The following is a 19,310-nucleotide window of genomic DNA, read 5'->3' as shown; positions in this document are numbered from 1 at the left end:
ATCTGTTTTTAGGAACTTCAGTGGCACAGCTCATGAAAAAAGTGGTGTTTTATGAAAACAGAGCATTTAATAAAAAAATGAAAAAGTCATAATTGGCACTGAATGATGGATATCACTTTGAAGTTCATGACATGCGATATGTCTGCGCACCATGCAGGATATAAAGGTCACGATGCAACAAACCCAAATGTGGAGATGCTAAAATGTGAGGGAGCGGCCGTCTCACCTTGAGCTCGTACTCCTCCCTGGTGTCGCTCTCGCTCCTGATGTCCTGCTTCAGGTCCATGTCGTCTTTGAACGGCTGAGTGGAGGGAGAGAGGGAAACAGAGGGCAGAAACTAAACCATCAAACAACGAAACACACACACGGAAAGAGGGAGGGCGAGAAAAAGGAAAGGAGGAGGAAGAGAGGGAGGGGAGAGGAAAACAGAGTTTCAGGTTTTTCATCCCAAGAGAGCGGAAGACGAGAGACGGCCAGTTTTTGGAAGAAAAGGTTTGGACCCAACTTTAAAAACCCTCACTGATTACATTCTACCAGGGCTGATCGGTTTTCTAAAAGGAACACAATATTCACTTGTGATGTCAATGTATTAATGCCAGTAATTTCTGTTTGTACACATTTGTGTAAATGCACTTCTTGATTTTGGATGTCCTTATTTGAATTTGTAATTTTTTGGTGGGTGTGTATCTGTTTTACTGTGTGTGTGTGTGTGTATGCGTGTGTGTCTGCCTTTCCTGCTGCCCTTTGAGTCGGTGTATCTGTATATTTAAGTCCATTGACCCATACGCCTCCTCTCCACGGCCCCCGGTGACTCAGATGGGTGTCTACTCACGGAGTACATGGCCTTGACCATCCTGGTTGCCGTAGAGACGTCGGCCGCCTCCTCCTCCAGGCTGTGGGTCTCTTTGTTGACCGTCTCCACCTTGATGTCTGGTTTACCGAGGGTGACACCGCGGCGACCTGGAATAAAAAAAAAACACAACCTCCCGTCATACTCTCTTATATATGCCAGTATTCACCGTGAGGGAACAAGGTGTCAATAAAAACGATTTTCAAAGGGCCACATTATGGAAAAAGAACTGAACTGTATAATCTCCTCCACATTTAAATACACCTTATTAGTATCTGGCAGAGCAGAAGATCTCAGGAAAAGCTCAGCTGACATTGATTCCAGTTTTCTCTTTATGTGTTTGTTTAGGTTCTGCTCAAAAACTAGAAGCAGAAACAAAAAGATTGATATAATTAATATTCTGAGAAAAACCTCCTTTCAGACGGTTGTTACTGTACATACATGTGCCAATTTACATGTTTGTCTCCTATTTGAATAAGCCCCAGAGTAATTTTAACATAAAAGTCACACAGCGATCTTATTACTGTATTAATTACTGTAATTACTGTATGACCTAGTAATATTACAGAAACACTTCCGACGTCGTTAAAATAAATGCTACGGCAGCACAAGGTTAAATATACATGAGTAGAGATTAAACATATTTATGTTATTTCATATAAGAACAAACAATGCACTACCTTCTGTCGAGTGGAGAGGATTTTCATGAAAAAATGATTTCAGTTTTCTTGAGAAAATATTTACAGAATGATGATATTCGTAATATTTTTGTAGCCATTGGTGTTTTCTTATTATTATTATATAAAAAAGGCTTTAAGTAAGGTCACTCACGTCCACAGTCTTCTATATTACATCCCTAACAAGGATTTCAGGCCAACAGCTTTTTTTCTACGTTAAACATTGCCTTGTGGAGTCTGAAATGATAATACTTCTCATTTTAATATCTATATTCCCCCAGCATAGAGAAGTCAATATCTGTCAACGTGAACAACTCTTTTCCAAAAAGCAGAGCCCTTAAAAGTGAAGATATAAATCTGTGAAATCTTGAGCTGCAGCATCGCACATCAAATGAGAGACAGCTTATCTAGAGCCAGACGATGTTTGTTTGAGTTTCTATTTCCAAACAGTATCTTTTCTGTAGTGGTGTTATCAGCTCTGAACCAGAAAATATACTCTTATCCCCAGAAAATCCCTCTGGGGACTCTGCCAGTCACCTTCATTGTCTTTCCCGTTTCTTTATTTGCTGTGGAGTAGCTCGAAATGTAACAACTTAGAGACGCCATGTGATCGTCGCTCCCCGGATTGCAGCGGTGTGGCTTGTGCTCATAAATGCTAATTGGATTGCCATCGGCCGTGGAAACGACATATAGGAATTCATAATCTAAACACTATTCCCCCTAAAAAGCTCTTGTTTTCTGCTCTGTTATTTATGCACTTCATCCAGTGTACAAGATGTGAATGCAATTTATTTAGAAAATAATCATACATTTCCATGTCGGTAGAATTAAAACGGGCGCAGTAGGCGTTTTAAGGCAGTTTGCCATATTATATGAATATTCATTAATCTCATTTGAATAAAATAAATGCTATGGAGCTGGCATGCATTCCCTTCTTCAAACGGGGAGAGTCAGAATGACAGATAGTGTGAGTGGATGAAAGAAAGGCTGATAGACGCATACAGTCCCCCTACACACACACACACACACACACAAACACACACACTAGAGAAGCCGTGTGTGCACTCACTGCCTTTGCGTTGGCGGTAGAGGAAGAAGCCGAGCGCCAGTAGGAACATAAGCAGCAGAATGGAGGAGCCCACCGTACCACCGGCGATAATTCCCACTGGAACAATATCTGAAACAAACACAAGCAGAGAAGTGTCAGGGTTGAGGGACAGCTGCTGCCTCATTGTTACAGAAGCCCCGCGTTTAAGCATAAATCGCGCGTCCTAGCCTCATGTTGAATCTCTGAAGGCTGCATATACGTTGATAAGGCATCCAAGTCAGACAAGGGATAAAAGAGCTCTCTCTCTCTCTCTCTCTCTCTCTCAGAGATGTTTTGGAAGATTTTCTGAAGCTTGAAAGCTGAAAGAATAAGAGCCAGATAAGACTGACAGAGCATGAAGAAATCATTCTCTCAACGTAATGTGACAAACCAAGTCCTCACAATAAGATACGTAACCATCCAGAATGGTCTTATAGCCCTCTACTTGCCGTCTGTCGGCCAGCTGTGGGCACCGCGTCACAATCTTGCTCGGGGGAACTTCGGTTTTTGAGAGAGAGGTGGATCTTTTTCAACATCATGAAAGATGCACACTTTTGAAAATGGTTTTGAAACCTGCATTGTTTATGGGTCCAGGTGTTCTCCTTCACTGGCGGTCTTTTGCAGTAGAAGGCTGTGTTCCTTGCTTGTGTGCAAACCTTAACCTCTAACAAAGTTTCCTCTCTTTAAGAACATTTGCAAAGACTTCTCTTCAATTAATTATGCTCTTCTTTTACTGGTAGAGTTCTGCTTTTCTGAGTTTCAATCCCACTTCAAACTCATCCGGATCATTATTAGACGGTCAGAGCATCTGACGTAGTATAAAGATAAAAAAAAGGACACAAAAATGTGAAAAACTCGGCTGGGAATATTTTGCATCAGAGCTGTTCATACCTGCAGTGATGTGAATTTGCAACAGCTGTAGCACTCTTTTCAATAAAAGGTTTGAAGAGATTTGGCAAGGCCAAGGACCAACTACTGGGATCCTATTAAACCCGGAGCAGTCTGGCAGACTGTCTGAGGTATTGTAATTGTATTTTATTGAGATTTCTTTTACTGCTGTGAGTAAATTATATAGTAATGAGTATATATATACAGGTATATGTCTCTGGTTTTATTGTGAAAGGAAAGAAAGAGTGGATCTGGTCTGCGCTGCCTTTGTTAAAGTTGAAAGGACAAGTTTCCTCGTTGTATAAAAGAGTGTGATTGTCTTTATTCGCAGTGCAAAAAAAAGTGTCATCTTTGTGAAAGTATGACAAAAGTCATGAAAAAACATCAGTTGGAAAAAAATATTTTGATGTGCATTTGATAAAACAGCTGTGATGTATAAAGGCCTTAAGGAGTGAAACAAGTCCACGTAGGGTGTGTGGGCAAAAAAGAGCAATAAGGCAAACCAGGGAAAGTTGCTTGGAGTGAGCAACAAGTCACGAACCCACCTATTAAACTTAATTGCTCACCAGAGCCACCGATGGTAAAAAACAACAACCTCACAGGGTACAATGACTGATTAAACCCTTAGGGGCAGCATGACGGTCCTTGTGAGTGATATCATTCCACATAAACACTTCGCTGTCATCAACGGATTTGTCATTTAAAGCAACAACTGACGACAATGTCAACGATGCTTCAGAAGCAAGAGCCTCGGCTCTAATTATGATGATAAACGCTATATAATCAAATGCCCTCATTAACTGTGTAATAAACCGCAACATGATACACTGGCATATTCAACTGACACCCACAATCTCAATATTTCCTCCTTAATCCATTCCCCCCTCCGTACCCGTCTCCTCCAGGGTGATGATCATGGTCCCGGGTCCGAAGGAGTTCCAGGCGGTGCAGTTGTAGGGCGAGTGGAAGTCCGACTCCATGACGTTGTTGATGGTGAGCGTGGAGAGGACGGCGCCGCCTTGAAATGGCGGTTTGCTCTGCTCCACGGTGTACCTCTCCATCAGGGTGCCCTTCTCCTTCTCCCACACGTTCTCCTTCCACGCCCACACCTCAAACACACACAAGAAGGATCGTTGAGACGTTTTTTCTTTTTCATTCTGTTGACGGACATGTTGCCATGGGAACTTGACCGAATGATAGAGAGGATGCTGGAACTACACACTTCAAGTTAAGCTGCTGCATAATGCATGTTCTTAAATATGTTAATCCCTTATGAGCCACACTGTAGAGCCTTACACGGGGGTCTCAGACCTGATGACCTCCCCCATGACACCGCTACTGGAGGGAAGGGAGACGCAGGAGAGCCAGAACCAGGACTGAGCAGAGCAGCATGTCAGAGTTCCTACTTGACATCTTTGCTTCTGAATGTTTAATATCTTTTATTTACTCTTCCTTATACATTTCATTTGAGATTTACTACTTATTATGCTCTTTAACATGCTGTTGTAGTCTCTTTTGTGAGTTGTTCAGCATTCTGTAGATTTGTTCAAACACCAAACATATTTGATCGATGGTGATAGGCCAAGAGAAAAAGCACTTTGCAGACAAAACTGCCTCTTCAAAAGGGATTGCATTGAAACGGTAAAGCAGGTGCACATTTAGGACTCAGATAACATCAATGGCTTGGTTAATCTGTACATTAAAAAACATTTGCAAATCTATTAATCTGTTCCTAATCAACACAAAGTCCTTCAAGCTGATAGGGTTTCCAATATGTTTCATTTGTTTGATTTTTATCTGAACTCCACTTTTTCCGGCTGCAATCACCCAAATTCCCCTCAGGGATCAATAACGCTAATTTTACTTTATCTTATCTTATGTTGTATTAACCACACTAGACTCACACACACACACACACACACACACACACACACACACACACACACACACACACACACACACACACACACACACACACACACACACACACACACCCATAATCAAAAGTAAACACTGAGCAAACAGATGGGCTGGTGTTAAGGGAGGTTAAGAGAGACTAAAGTCTGAAATGCATTCACAGCAAAACCAGTCATATTCTCACACCTTGGTAAACATGTTTTTTTCTTCCTCCTGGTCAATATGTGCCCTATTAAAGTTTTCAGGCCCGGGATAAGAAAGACATTCCTCACAAATAAATCCGAATAGACACATACAAGCAGAGTGCAGCAAGTGTACATGAGCGATAAAAACTTGAGCAGGTTTTTCTACTTAAAATCTGCTGAGGTAGAAATTTAAGGGAATTAAATATGGAACAAGGGGATATCAAATATACATAGAGCCATATGTTGGGCTAATGTACCTTTTAACCTGGTTTTGAAAAAAAAAGTGGCTGGATGAGGGAGAAATAAAAAAAAAAGGCCCAAAATCCCTGGGATTTTTTTTCTCTCTCTGACAATGTTACATCATGCTTCTCTATCGTTTTTTCACACAATGATTTTGCCTCACCACCTCTGTCTGTATTTCTGTCTCAATCTCTCATTGCCTCTATCACACACACACACACACACACACACACACACACACACACACACACACACACACACACACACACACACACACACACACACACACACACACACACACACACACACAGCATCATACTCCATATTTTATAAGTCCATGTGTCTCTGCATTAAGCCGAGACTATAATGTCGTATCACATTATACGCTCTGAGCTCTCTGCCAGTGCAGCAGGGGGGACGGAGCTTCCTAAAAGCCCCGATTTCTGTCATGTTGGCACTGCACAATTGGATAATTGACGCTGAAAGGTACAGAATTTTACTTTCCCTTCCTCTATCTCCCTCCATTTTCAATCTGTTTTACCCCCCACACCCTCCGTCACTCTATCGCCTTCAAACTCAAATGTCATTACCGGCTGTTTGTGTGTGATTTGTGAGCATTGGGGGTATTTCCTCTTTTTTTTTCCTTTAATGTTTTGTATCACATACCATCCCGCTCACGTTGTAACTTATATGATGCACTTTATATTCATCAAGTATTGAACCAAGCAACTTTAAGAAAAGGCCGCGTGCACCTCTGCAGCCGCCGCACATTTAGGTGGATATTCCATTACAGTTTGATGGTGAGGCAATCTGTGCAAACACTTTCCTACAGAGAAAAGATGGTGAACACTTTGGGAGGGGCCACTCAGCCGGAACGGTCTCAGCTGGTCGGTCCAATTCAAACTAAAATCAAAGACGCTGCAGCGGCACTTTGGTGGAGATAACTATGTAACTATTACGAGCAACACTAGAAGCTGTGTTCTCCTTCTTTTCATGAATTCTTGCATCTGCTGCGCTCCCAGCATTTCCGTACGCCGTGTCTCCTCTTTCATTTCAACCAAACACCGCAGCAGCTGTTTTTGATGAGTCACACACCTTCTACCACAGAGGAGGAACAGACCGTTCTCCAATATACCCGTGACATAGTCGGAGAACAATTCCACTTGTGCCAATCGTTTAGCTCGTAACACGAGCTGAGCGAGAAGAGAGAAAGTAGGAGTCATTTTTTTTTCTTGTTTTTTTTTTTCGCTTTCAGGGCCGAACAAGGAGGTGTTGTGATCAGGATTGGATTTTGAGGCTGATGCAATCTGAAAAGGTTGGGCACCTCTGCAGCAGATTACAGCTTCCAAGCATGGACTTACAATCTTATCAGGTGGGGGGGTGCTGGCGATGTAACATTTGATCTCTCCTCTCTCCCCTCTGACAGCATACTGGACAGAATCACTGGAGATGATGGGGGGGCCTGAGTGGGTGAGGTGGGACGAGGGAGAGATGGAGAGAATAAGAGGATTATTAGAACAAATCATAAGGTTTTAGAAGTGCACTTGCATTCAGCTGAAGCTGCATTCACATGCAATCAGGTAGACGGCAAAGCAGATATCACTTCAGTGGACGAGGGCAGGACGGTAACATGAGGTGAATGACGGTATCTCTAGTCGGGCAAAGCTGCATTTCAGTTACATGCATTACTAGAATAAAGACGTCAAATAATAGACAAAAAGTAACGTTTTTTTTATATATTTAATTCATTTTTTTAATAAACATATCCATAGCAGCATATCATCATGCAAGTTTAGTTTTAGGTATTTTTCCCGTGCATCCAGAAGGTGTTGTTCATCTACCTCTACCTACACATCCAAAAATAATCACCACATCACCCCTTTTTTATTATTATAAGAACGGTAACAAGACACCAGCGAGAAGATTTTATAATATATTTGATGATATGTATTATCTATATATCGACTATATTGTGCTCGTCTGTCTGTTTTCCAGTTGTAGAATCAACCAAGGCAGGTAGAGCTCTTTGTAGGTGGGATGAAGAAAAAGGTCGTCATAATGATCCAGAGATAGAATCCATTCAAGTTATCAAAGATGACAAAGTAGCTTTTAGCATCACCTGGCAGGCAAAACAGGACGTGGTCACACAAACCTTTATAGCACCATTTAAACTTGTATGTGGTGCTTTCTACTGAGTTCAACTCTGGTGAACTTTGACCCTGGAATTCTCTCACTTGACAAAAGGTTGAAGAAAGACTCATCTGCTGCAGCAAAGACATCTCCACTGAGAAGCTGATAGCTGCAATATGCTCAGTCATATTGCACAATGGATGAAAGAACACCAAGTCATAGAGCAGCAGTATTCTCCTATTCAAGCCAAATAAAGGTTATCTGGATGATCATAACATAAGTAAATAGAAATCATGTAAATTAATTACTGTGGGCGCTATAATTAATGCACAATATGGCCTGATTATGTTTGTTTGTGTTCAACGGGTGATATCCAGTGCTGAACTAAACTAGTATCTACATCAGGACTATGGTTGACCTCTGTATCAAGTCATATATTGACCCAGTTTCAGACAAAAAAAGAGGAAAAAGCCATCATTAATAAGAATATTATCTCTCCATAATATTGTCCGGTTCGTGGAGGAGTGCTAAAGCTGACACTCGCTCACCAAGCTCAAGGACGTGCCAAAGAGTGTCGCAATTTGTCAGATGTTGGAAGATTTAAGGAGAATTTGTGAACTCGCTTTTCGTCATTGTGTTCTTGGTGAATCGGTTTTGATTTATGGTGTAATTGCCGGTCTCTCAGGGAGAGAGTTTTGACATTGCAATGTTGGCTTTGGGCCCGTTTTGGGTTGAAGAATTAGCGGCAGGGTTTGGGTCAGCGTGGGCTTGAATCAATCAGGCCCACAAAGTACTCTATCCTTTTCTCTGGCTTCGGCTGTTGGAGAGATACAGACACACGCATGATGTATAGAATGATTATAGATGAAACAAAAACATCATGGACGTCCAAAGTAACTGACCGTTGACGGTGAGCGTGACCTCGGTCTCTCCCACTCCGATCCGCGGCACGATGGCCTTGCAGACATACTGGCCGGCATCGGCCTGGCTCACTGACTTCAGATACAGCTGGTTGTTGTTGCTGAGCACCTGGACACACACACACACACACACACACACACACACACACACACACACACACACACACACACACGCACAAAGTATAAGTATGCACGAGAAGCAGGATGGCAGCTTTGTGGGTGGATATAGAATGAAAAATGAGGGAGTGTGATTTATATTTAATTCATAAAGCATGTTTATTTACTCAGAAGCGCTCCATTAGTTATTTTCCTGTGGCTTTTCTTAACTTGTTAGACATAAATTAAAGATTAAGATATGAAGATGCAGTCTTACGTCTATAGTATGCTTTACAACTAAGCAAACATTTATGAAGTCTAGGTCTTGGACATTAATATAGGGATTTGGCTGTAGTTCTTAGAAGGGGATTTGGAGTCGCTTGAGTCCGTGGTGGAGAGGAGAACGCTGAATAAACTGTTATCCATCATAGACAATGATCGGCACCCTCTCCATCACACAGTGGTCAAACAGCGGAGCACCTTCTCCCACAGGCTGCTCCAGCTCCGCTGTCCAAGGGACAGATACAGGAAATCTTTCCTGCCACATGCCATATTTATACATTTTATACTGTTTATATTGCTCTTTCATGTTGTTTCTTTGCCTATTGTGTTCTTTATCTTTTGTTACTGTGTTGTCACTTTGTGTAATGCTGCTGCTACACTTTCATTTCCCAGCTTGGGATCAATAAAGTATATCTATCTATCTATCTATCTATCTATCTATCTATCTATCTATCTATCTATCTATCTATCTATCTATCTATCTATCTATCTATCTATCTATCTATCTATCTATCTATCTATCTATCTATCTACCACAATATGTGGTTTCTTTCTGTATACACTCAAATGTGACATTATAGTAAAATAAAAAGTCAGGTGTGAATATAACATGTAGGGTTCGAAGTGAAAGGTTTAATGGTTTGTTCTCACCATGCTGGAGCCCTTCTTGGTCCAGGTAAGTGTAAGAGGGGGGTTTCCAGACCACTTGCAGTTCAGAGTGACATCAGAGTCCACATCTACTGTAACTGGCCTGGGCTCCACTACCAGTATCGGACCAACTGAAAGAAAGTATGAGAATCAAAAAACAACCCTGTGTGCAGACACGGACGTGGTGATCACCAAGTGGCTGAAAATCAGTTTTTAATAGAATAGCCGAAATAAAAAAAATTCTTGCAGAACTTATTAGAGTAGAATTTCTTCAAACTCTCTTTGGTGAAACCATTCATGTCTCTGGCAGGAACATAGAACCAGTTATCATAAAGCCAGACAGCCAGTCACCTTTTAATTCTGCAGGGAAAATGAATTTTCCCCCTAATTTCCTCTTCTTTATGCTTTATCTAAATATTTTCAGTAAATTGTTTCATTCCTACATTGTTCAACAACAAATACCATTAGGATTTTAAATTGAATTGGACCGACCTGTGAGAAGAGATTATACAGTAACCATCTATTGCAAATGTATTCTGCACAGTAATACTGTGTAGTAAAACCAACCAAAACAAATGCATTGTGACTCCTCAAACAAATATAGTTACTAGCACATAAATATCCGTCCCACTCAGCTCAGGAGTGTTTGCCCTCTACTCACAGTGCACGTCCACCAGGATGCTGACGTTGGTGCTTCCCACAACGTTGAAAACCTGACAGGACACGGGCTCGGTGAAGAAGGAGTGATCCGCCGTGGTGACGAACACGCTCTCCCTGGCCCCCTCCAGCAGCACGCCACCTTTTGCCCACCTGACAGAGAAACACATCACCGGGAGGATTTCAAGCATTACAAACCGTTGTTGTGTCAGTTTGTTCTCAGGAGATTTTAAAAGCAAAATGGGATTTTTATAAGTTGTTGTTGTTGATCCAAAATTTAGACTCCAGTATTAGACAATGAGTGTTTGTAAATTATGAATAAAAAACATTTGACTAACATTTAAATATACTTGATATCAATAACGGAGGGAATGATTGCAAGCTAAAGAAATACATTCCTCCACTTTTCTGTTATTCAGCTATAAGGCTCAAACTCATAGAACCGTATTGCACATCCGCCATGAGATGACATTTTAATGTACACTCAATAGGCTTAGTGCCTCAGTGTCTGGCGGCGCTCCCACAATGGGACCCTCTGGTGGAGTCTCAAAACTCAGATTAAAACCACCTCGTTTAAATCCAGCATTTAGCAATTTCAGTGCTTCAGCGCTGTCACATGAGATTAAAGTCAGCGTTTAATTGTTTAAACGTTCGATACTTTCACCAATTTTGTTCTGCAAGCAGAAATTACAAGTCAGGACGGCCTCCAGACGGTGGTTACAAGCAGATTGGAATAGATGAAAGTAAATCCATTGGCATTAAATGGAATTGCAATCTGGCTCCTGATGTTGGACCTGCAGGTATCAAATGAAACGCTGTCCCTAAAAAAAGTCATCAGATCAAAAAGTCTAGCCAACCCTGAACTGGACATAAAGTTGCAAGTTATTCACATATTAAAGGTTTGATAAATAGTATAGTAGAATATTTAGACATTACGTTTCTTCTATTTAAAGTTACCATGTGAAGATTTAAACATGTATGAATTCTTAGCATTGCCAGTATGTGAACGGACTGTAGCATAACTGAAAAACTGAAACCTTCCCGGATTTCTATATTAAGAACGATGTTTATGCACCCGCCTAAGTGCCTTGACTCTCTTCAGCTCCCTGACAGGACAACAGTGTATCTATATAACACCAGACCCATGCAGTGTATACCTCAGTTTGCTTGCTTGCTAACGTTACTGCTGGCAAAATTTGAGTGGATATGGTTGTTGGCTCACTTTCCAAATTACTTCACCAACTAACGGGATCCACAATAGTGTATTATGCCAGCATTGATTTTTGCCATCAATAAATCTAACGGTACATGGAGTGTAACTGAGGACGGCGACGGCCAACTAGCTACCTTTAACCTAAGCTAAGGTTAGCCAGCTAGCTGTAGCTTAACTACACGGAATAGATCTGCTTTCGTTGCATCGTATAGGTGATTATTGTTAGTATCATGAAACCAATGGTTAAAATGCAATATAAGAACAATGTTATTCGAAATTCAACCGATTGTGATGCAATGTCATGTGAGTGCCGAGGATGCAAGCAACAGGACGCTGACTGCAGATAGCTTAACGGCCACCAATGTTAACAATAACAAGGATTTTTTGAGGCCACATGGTACCTTTAGGTTTAAATTCTGGTAAAATGGTAGGCAGACCTGAAGCCAATGATAGGAGGGTTTCCAGTGGCCTGGCAGGTGAAGACGACTCTCTCGCCCTCCAGGACGGAGCGAGGTTCGATGGACAGGGTCACCATAGGGGGATCTACACAGGGAGAGAAACATATCTGATGTACAGCTAAGGCATGATGTACAAGCACCATGAGGATTGAGATCCATTACAAAAAAGTCACACAAAAAAAAATTAAAAATACCAAATTATTACCATAATAAAATCTGGTATTCTAAAACTCCTTCTGTACTAACACAAGCACTGGTCCTACAACTACAGCTGTTATTCTCCCAGTAATTACCAACGACACTGGTTTGGAAAAACACATCAATCTTCTTGATTGAAAATTCAAATTGCAGTTTCCTTGTGAGCGATCATTCCTTATATCTTCAGGGACACAATTAAAATCCCTTAAAACACAAAAAGTATCAGTTTTTCCAGATGTTGAAGAAAATCAACCAGCTTCAGGAGGAAATAACTGTCTCCAACGATGGCGCCAAATCAATGCAAACAGCTAAATCAAACCTGGAACCGGCCCAACTTTGAGAATGGTGAAAAATAGTGGCTGCAAATATATATACTAAGCATATGTGATGTTTTTTGGTAATAGTTACCTGCAGTTGTCCTTGTCCTTACACAAAAACAGCCCCATCTATGCACCTTAACAGAGAAAAGGGGCAACTTACGGTGGACGTTGAGGGCAACGGTGGCCCGTTTGCCCATCGGCACCGCCGGGTTACTGGCTACGCAGGTGAAGTTGCGGCTGCTGTCAGTGTCGACCGGTGTGATGGGCAGGTAGCTCCTGGTCGTCACCCTCTTCCTGTCTGGCAGCACTTCCTGTTCAGCAAAGAAATAAGGAGGGAGAGAATAGCACGGTAGAAGGAAGAGGAGCAAACAGAGAGACATCAAAGAAGAGGAGGAGGAGCACGGAGGATGGGGAAGGACGAAACGGACAAAAAAAGAGGAGGAAATGGGAAATATCATGGGAGAAATAACAGAAAAGAAAGGGAGGAGAAAGGGGAGAGACATAGGAGGGTTACTAACGGATCCAAGAGAGATACAGAAAAAGAATCACATAGAAATAGAAAAAGCAATCTGGAGTTCGAAATAAACATAACAATATAGACGTGATGCCAGAGAGAAAAAAAAACAAGTTGGTGCAAATGAGCTTCAATGAGTTTCATAGAAACTGTGTGTTCTTTTACTTTATCATCATAATTCAGACGTAATGTTGGTGCAGGAAAATAAGTGTCGACAAAATGTTCTTTCGATCATCGCGAGCAATTTAGCTTTATAAGGACACTCGTCATTGCATTTAAAACGAGAGCTGAATACTTATGTGAAAAAGAAAAGAAACAAGCAGAGCTGAACCATGTCATTGATCAATCAGTCTCTCACTTTTATATCATTCTAGACACATATTTGGGTTTTGGTAAATTGATCAGACAGAATAAAAAATTGTTCACAGTTTAACATTTTACAAATTGAACGTTTTTTCTTTTTTTATTACAGCAATCGAAATTGATGGATGAATCGGTAATGACAATAATTCTCAGTCGCAGCCATTGAACATAAGGCGTGTGCCTTTCTGCACAACAAGAATTTCGAGCTGCTTAGCAATGCAGCTAAAATCTGTGAAGAAAGTGTACAGCCTTCATGTAAATGTGGGGCCAGGAACACGATACCATAAGAGCAGCATGTAATATGTATAAGCATGTGTGGGGGCATAAAACTAGCTGCAAGAGATGTAAAAACATCTGTGTTTGAGTGTATGAGTCAGTGTTTGCTGCGGCTTCTGTGTGCATATGAAAGCATGAGTGTGCATGTGAAGAGTGTGAATGTGGGAGATATAAAAATATATCAGATTTTAAGTGTCACCTTCTACAGTTTGTGTGTGTGTGTGTGTGTGTGTGTGAGAGAGAGAGAGAGAGAGAGAGAGAGAGAGAGAGAGAGAGAGAGTCTGTGCACTTGAGTTAATTAAACATGTCTCGGATCCGTGCATGTTTCAAGTTGTGCCGGGAAAGCGACTGCTAGGGGGGGGCGTGTATCTGCAAGGCAACAGAAAACCACTGGACCTACTGAATCAGGTCAAGTCAGATCTGATGAAGATGAGATTAAGATGAAGACATCTATTCATCAGCATGTGTTCAAGGCAAAGTTTGATGGAACACCGCGAGTGCATCTATCCAACTACAGGATGTGGTCCGAGTGGGAACCAAATCTACGATCTAATAAAAGCACAAGCAGGTAACCGTGCAGGTATTAGGTTTCATTACAAACCTCATTGCCTTCCGTTCAACTTTTAAAACCTCTTCAATGGAGAGGGACCAGAGGTACAATTACAACGATTCTCCCATATTCTCATCACGCTCAAACACTTCATTCACAAACGGAAATGATGAACAGCTTGTGAATATTCAGTGAATGGCAGTCTTTCTGTGTGGATGACTGGCGAACACATTGCAGCCTATCACATACATGTGTTATAAGAGTTTTTTTCGATTATCATTTTTGGCATTTTAGCCTGTATCTGACATGATGAGAGAGAGCGGTATGCCATACAATAAAGGTTCAAAAGCTTAAATCCAACCTGGGAAATTTCATGTTAAGCGTTCTCGCCCTTCATCAGACGTCTGAGCAGTCAGGGTTTTTTTTCTAAGTGTGTTATTTTCTGTAATATGGTAAATAGGACACATTTCAATGCTGTTTCCACCCCTTTTGTTGACACTATTGAAAATACACTGTATTGTATTAATCTTCATTTTCCAAGGCACATATTGCAGTTAGCACGTCAGAATCCTCAATTTGTAAACCTTCAACAGCATTAAATAATAAATATGCTCCCCATCTGCTGAGATGTTATCATTTTGTCAACCCCTGTGCTGACATTGCACTGCATGCTGTATTTCCCTAAACGAGGACTCCTTGGGTGATGTGCAGCCTGAGGTGTCCATAGTGTAATTCCCCTTTGCAAAGCCCACGGCAAAAAGAAGATAAACAAACAACCAGACTGAGAGTGGCTGTTCTGGAGGAGCACACTGTCGCTGCTTAACTTTTGCACGAACAAGTAGGAATTTCAGATTATGTAGATCTCATTAAGTGCAATAATCTCGTCATGCTTTTACGTGGGTTTTATGTTGCATGACTTGCACATGTGTGCTTCCCGCTATTATCTTGCATGTGTGTGTGTGTGTGAGTGTGTGTGAGTCACCGTGGACTGGACGGCCCCCTCCACAGCGACTCCATCCTTGGTCCACTGGATGTGTGCCGCAGGCTTGGCCCCGCGGGTCACACAGGTCAGGTTGTACGGAGTCCCAGCCATCAGCAGGAGCTCCGGGGATCCGTCCACCACCGGGTCCTCGGGGGGGACTGGAGGAGGGACACACACACATCCAAATTTATGCAAGTGTGCGCTCAAGTGTTGCAGACAAACGTGTACGTAAACATTCAGAACCAACTGTCCGACCGGGATTGGATTTCCCCAGGATGCATGACCATCATTAAAACCAGGTTTGTTGTGATATCCTAGCTGCTGTCCAGCATCTTTCTCAGGAGGTTAGCACTTTAACCTCTTTGCTGTTGGTACAACTTCCTGCTAAATATAAGGTTACGGCGGTAACTTGTCAGATAAGCAACTCCAAAAGATTGAGGAGAAATTGTAAAGATCTTTCTCAAGAGCCAAGTAACAAGAGCTGTTTATGGTGTTTCCCCTTAACTTTCTCCACTTGCAGCTTCCCTCAAATCGGTGAGCGTTTTGTTGTTAAATTGTCAGAATCTCATGGATGCTGGAAGCTGAAACATAAAGATGCATTGCAAGAAGGACACATCAAATAGAGTAAGTATGGAGCCAGTTGAGCCAGGTCCTAACACGTGTGCCCAGAAAGTGATCATGCACTTTTAACCACACTTCTCATTTGTAAAAGTGCCTCCCCCCTCTCTCTGATCGGATTATCTTCTCCTCTCTCCTTGGAATGGAGAGAAGGTTTGCTCAAACTGTGGTGGTTAACAGAAAAAAGTGGCCCCTGTATCAGCAGCCGGTTCACTTACTGAGTACATTGAGTTTGGCCCTCCTGGAGCGCAGGGCGGCCTCTGTGGCCTGACACTCGTACAGAGAGTCATCAGACAGCTCGGCATTGGAAATCTCCAGGTTGTACTGGCCGATGTCCAGAGCTCGCAGCACACGGTACCTGGGCCAGGCTGTAGGACACACACACACACACACACACACACACACACACACACACACACACACACACACACACACACACACACACACACACACACACCAGGGTTACAGCTAAATACATGGAAAGACATCCAGCAGAAAGCTGCCAATTTGTGATTAAAGGACTTGTTGGAGTTTCTCCTCTAGCTCTACTGTGAGTCATGCATGTTTGTTTGCAGGTCAGAAGAAGCTTGACGAGTTTAGAAAATTAACTTCTGGAATGCAATTTCAAAAGCAGTGTTACCATGGGGAAAACATGACCTGTTAAAAAATAATTGCTGGCATGAAGGAAGAGGCACATTATTTGTTGCCATTGCAGGTATGATTCATCATAATAGCAATGCTTCCACAAACGATCTGTCTCCGAGGATAACATCAGGGTTTTTTATTTTATTTTTAGAAACACAGAGTGATGAGTTGCAGGTGTTGCAGAGTTGCACGCTGGGAAAAAAACTTTCAGGTTTTGGAAAAAAAAAATGTATTCCCATGTGCTCGTCCAGAAAAACAGACAAAAATGTAAATTCTCAGGGAAAGAAAGCCAGATTTACTTCCCCTCATTATAATTGTGTTATTAAGAATGTCTTAAAATCAATGTTTGCAAAGTGTTATTGACATTTCAAATTGTCCCCAATCTTCAATTCCTGCTAGAAAACTTTGGGCTAGAAAAGAATAGATTGTGAATAAAGAGATTTAATTCTCAGAACACATTTTTATTTGTTTTATTAAAAAAAGTAGTCCCTATGAAAGCTTTTCACTGTCTTTTCTTGATCATACACACTTTCTACAGAAAGAAATCTTTGCTTAGCTTAGCTTTACATTTTTCAGATGTTTATTTTCCAACTGTGCTATTCTCTGTTGTATTGCCATTGAAGCAGAAATCTCAGCCTCGGCAAATAAAACAAAACTGCCTGGATGGATAAAAAACACTACGGCTAAGCGAGGAAATATATCTTTCGGTAATTTTGTTGAAATAACACCAAGCTGCACGTCATGTCATTTTTCAGTACGAGGAACAAGAACGACACATAGGATGAGAAACAGATAACCTTTAGAAACAATTCTACATCCACTCATCATTCCCGTCCTCTGCTGTCACCTGTTCACGTTGTTTACAACATCAATCAGATGGAAAAGCTCTTATGACACGGATGAAGGCTGAATCCCAATTGCATTATGCCAATCAGTGACAGAGAGCCGCAAATGGGACGTGTATTTATGTGAGAATGTCAAAGCTTTTTATCGTAACGCGCAGATAGCATTTAGCAATAATAGCATTTATTTCAGGGGTTCTGAAGACCTTTTGTTGCGTTAGCCAGCGCCTCTGGACATCATGATAGCACGGCCTTTACACAAACACGGAGGAAGGTAATGAACGCGGCAAAACTGTTTCAACATCGCCGTGTACGTGACACGCTGACGCCACATCGGTTTCTCTACGGCACGCAACCGGCAGAACTAGAGACAGCGCCGTTCCAATTACGACCCCCCCCCCCCCCCCTCTCCGTTTGAACCCTTGCCTCTCAGACAAAGACATAATTGAGCGTGACGTCCCACTAGGGGGCACTCATTGATCCTCCGTGCCCAATCCTAACATGACATCATGGATTCAGATGGCAAAGGCAGGCAGGCTGTTGGGGTGTGCATAGAGGAGGGGAGAGGGGGGGACAAAAGTATTAGTGGAGATTACATCATCCACTCCAGCACCTCGCAGCATAGCAACCACAGAGGTGAAAGCACCCCGGGGAGAAGGAGAAGGAGTAGGAGTAGGACGAACAATAAACTGCCACTAATGCCTGCAGGTAATGAGTAGATGTGTGTTTTATGTATTTGCATCCATGATGATGATGATGATGCACACATGTTGACTCTACTTTACGTTGATTATATACTAAGATGCCTTTATTTCATGGATTCTGTGGTGTATAACACGTGATGTTGAGAAAGAAAACAGTTGTTGTCGAGCAACGAACGTGTGTGGGGGAGAAAACTGCAGGTATGAATTTAATGCACAATCCGCACGCCCACGCTGTCATTAACAGCTGTATAGAAGCATAAAGGGCACATAACGACAACCATAACTGACACGTCATGTTTCACGCAGCGACACCGTCTCCTCGGATCAGAGTAAATTCAGATTATTTATCGGCGCGAATATTAAAAAGTTAAAGGCGTCAACACGGCCTCTTCTTTCTACTGTGAACATGAGGAGCAAACGATTGAGACGGTGTGTGTCAAGGATGAAGGGAGGAATGGCAGCGCGGACGACTAAAGGATAAATAATGGATAGAAGGTGATTATAGATGGTTCAAAAGCAGAGAAAAAGAGACAGAGGACGACATGCCTGTGTGTTTATCATCGGAAAACAGTGTTCGCAAAAGGCTGCAAGGACAAATAGAGCATTACCGACATAAGGGTGGGAGGGGGGGGGGAGGGGGGGAGAGAAAGGAAGCAATAAATGAGGGTCTGGGAAATACATAAAGCAAGTGTTGATGGAGCTGTAGTCTGAAAGACAGCAGAGAAGGAAATAAGAGAAGGGCGGGGGAGGGAGAGAGACGTGCTGACCTTTACTGAACCTGTGAATTAAATTTAGTTGAACACAAGATTCACATCACATGTCAGATTATCACTCGTGTGACTGTGTGTGTGTGTGTGTGTGTGTGTGGGCGGTGGATACTGGATGTGTGTGTGGGCGAATGCGTATGTGATATGTTTGTGTTTTAGCTTGATGGGAAATGTGTGGTTTGGACCTGAAAGGGCCAACATACTTTTTTATTGTTCTTCGAGTTACATTTTGTTGGGTATGTTATTAGATGGAAGTAAATATGGAAGATAGAAGTAAATATAT

The 19,310-nt window shown here is 42.0% G+C and overlaps 1 protein-coding gene across 3 annotated transcripts in view; it reads right to left on the bottom strand.

The window, feature by feature from the left end:
- Positions 1–19,310, bottom strand: part of kirrel1b (kirre like nephrin family adhesion molecule 1b) — a 65,899-nt gene that overhangs the window by 6,081 nt on the left and 40,508 nt on the right. For all 3 annotated transcript variants that reach the window (XR_014597054.1, XM_084008059.1, XM_084008060.1), the window contains exons 3-14: positions 16,288–16,437; positions 15,452–15,609; positions 12,927–13,077; positions 12,228–12,333; positions 10,582–10,730; positions 9,924–10,051; positions 8,877–9,003; positions 7,206–7,306; positions 4,395–4,611; positions 2,597–2,704; positions 833–960; positions 227–301 (exon numbers count right to left, since the gene is read on the bottom strand). Coding sequence is in view for 2 of the 3 variants with exons in the window: in XM_084008059.1 (XP_083864185.1) it covers positions 227–301; positions 833–960; positions 2,597–2,704; positions 4,395–4,611; positions 7,206–7,306; positions 8,877–9,003; positions 9,924–10,051; positions 10,582–10,730; positions 12,228–12,333; positions 12,927–13,077; positions 15,452–15,609; positions 16,288–16,437 (1,598 nt within the window). In the remaining variant the exon portion in view is untranslated. The remainder of the gene's footprint in view (positions 1–226; positions 302–832; positions 961–2,596; positions 2,705–4,394; positions 4,612–7,205; positions 7,307–8,876; positions 9,004–9,923; positions 10,052–10,581; positions 10,731–12,227; positions 12,334–12,926; positions 13,078–15,451; positions 15,610–16,287; positions 16,438–19,310) is intronic.

Source organism: Eutrigla gurnardus (genome assembly GCF_963514095.1).
Source record: "Eutrigla gurnardus genome assembly, chromosome: 4".
Taxonomy (NCBI): Eukaryota; Metazoa; Chordata; class Actinopteri; order Perciformes; family Triglidae; genus Eutrigla; species Eutrigla gurnardus.
This window is presented reverse-complemented; position numbering and strand designations above follow the sequence as displayed.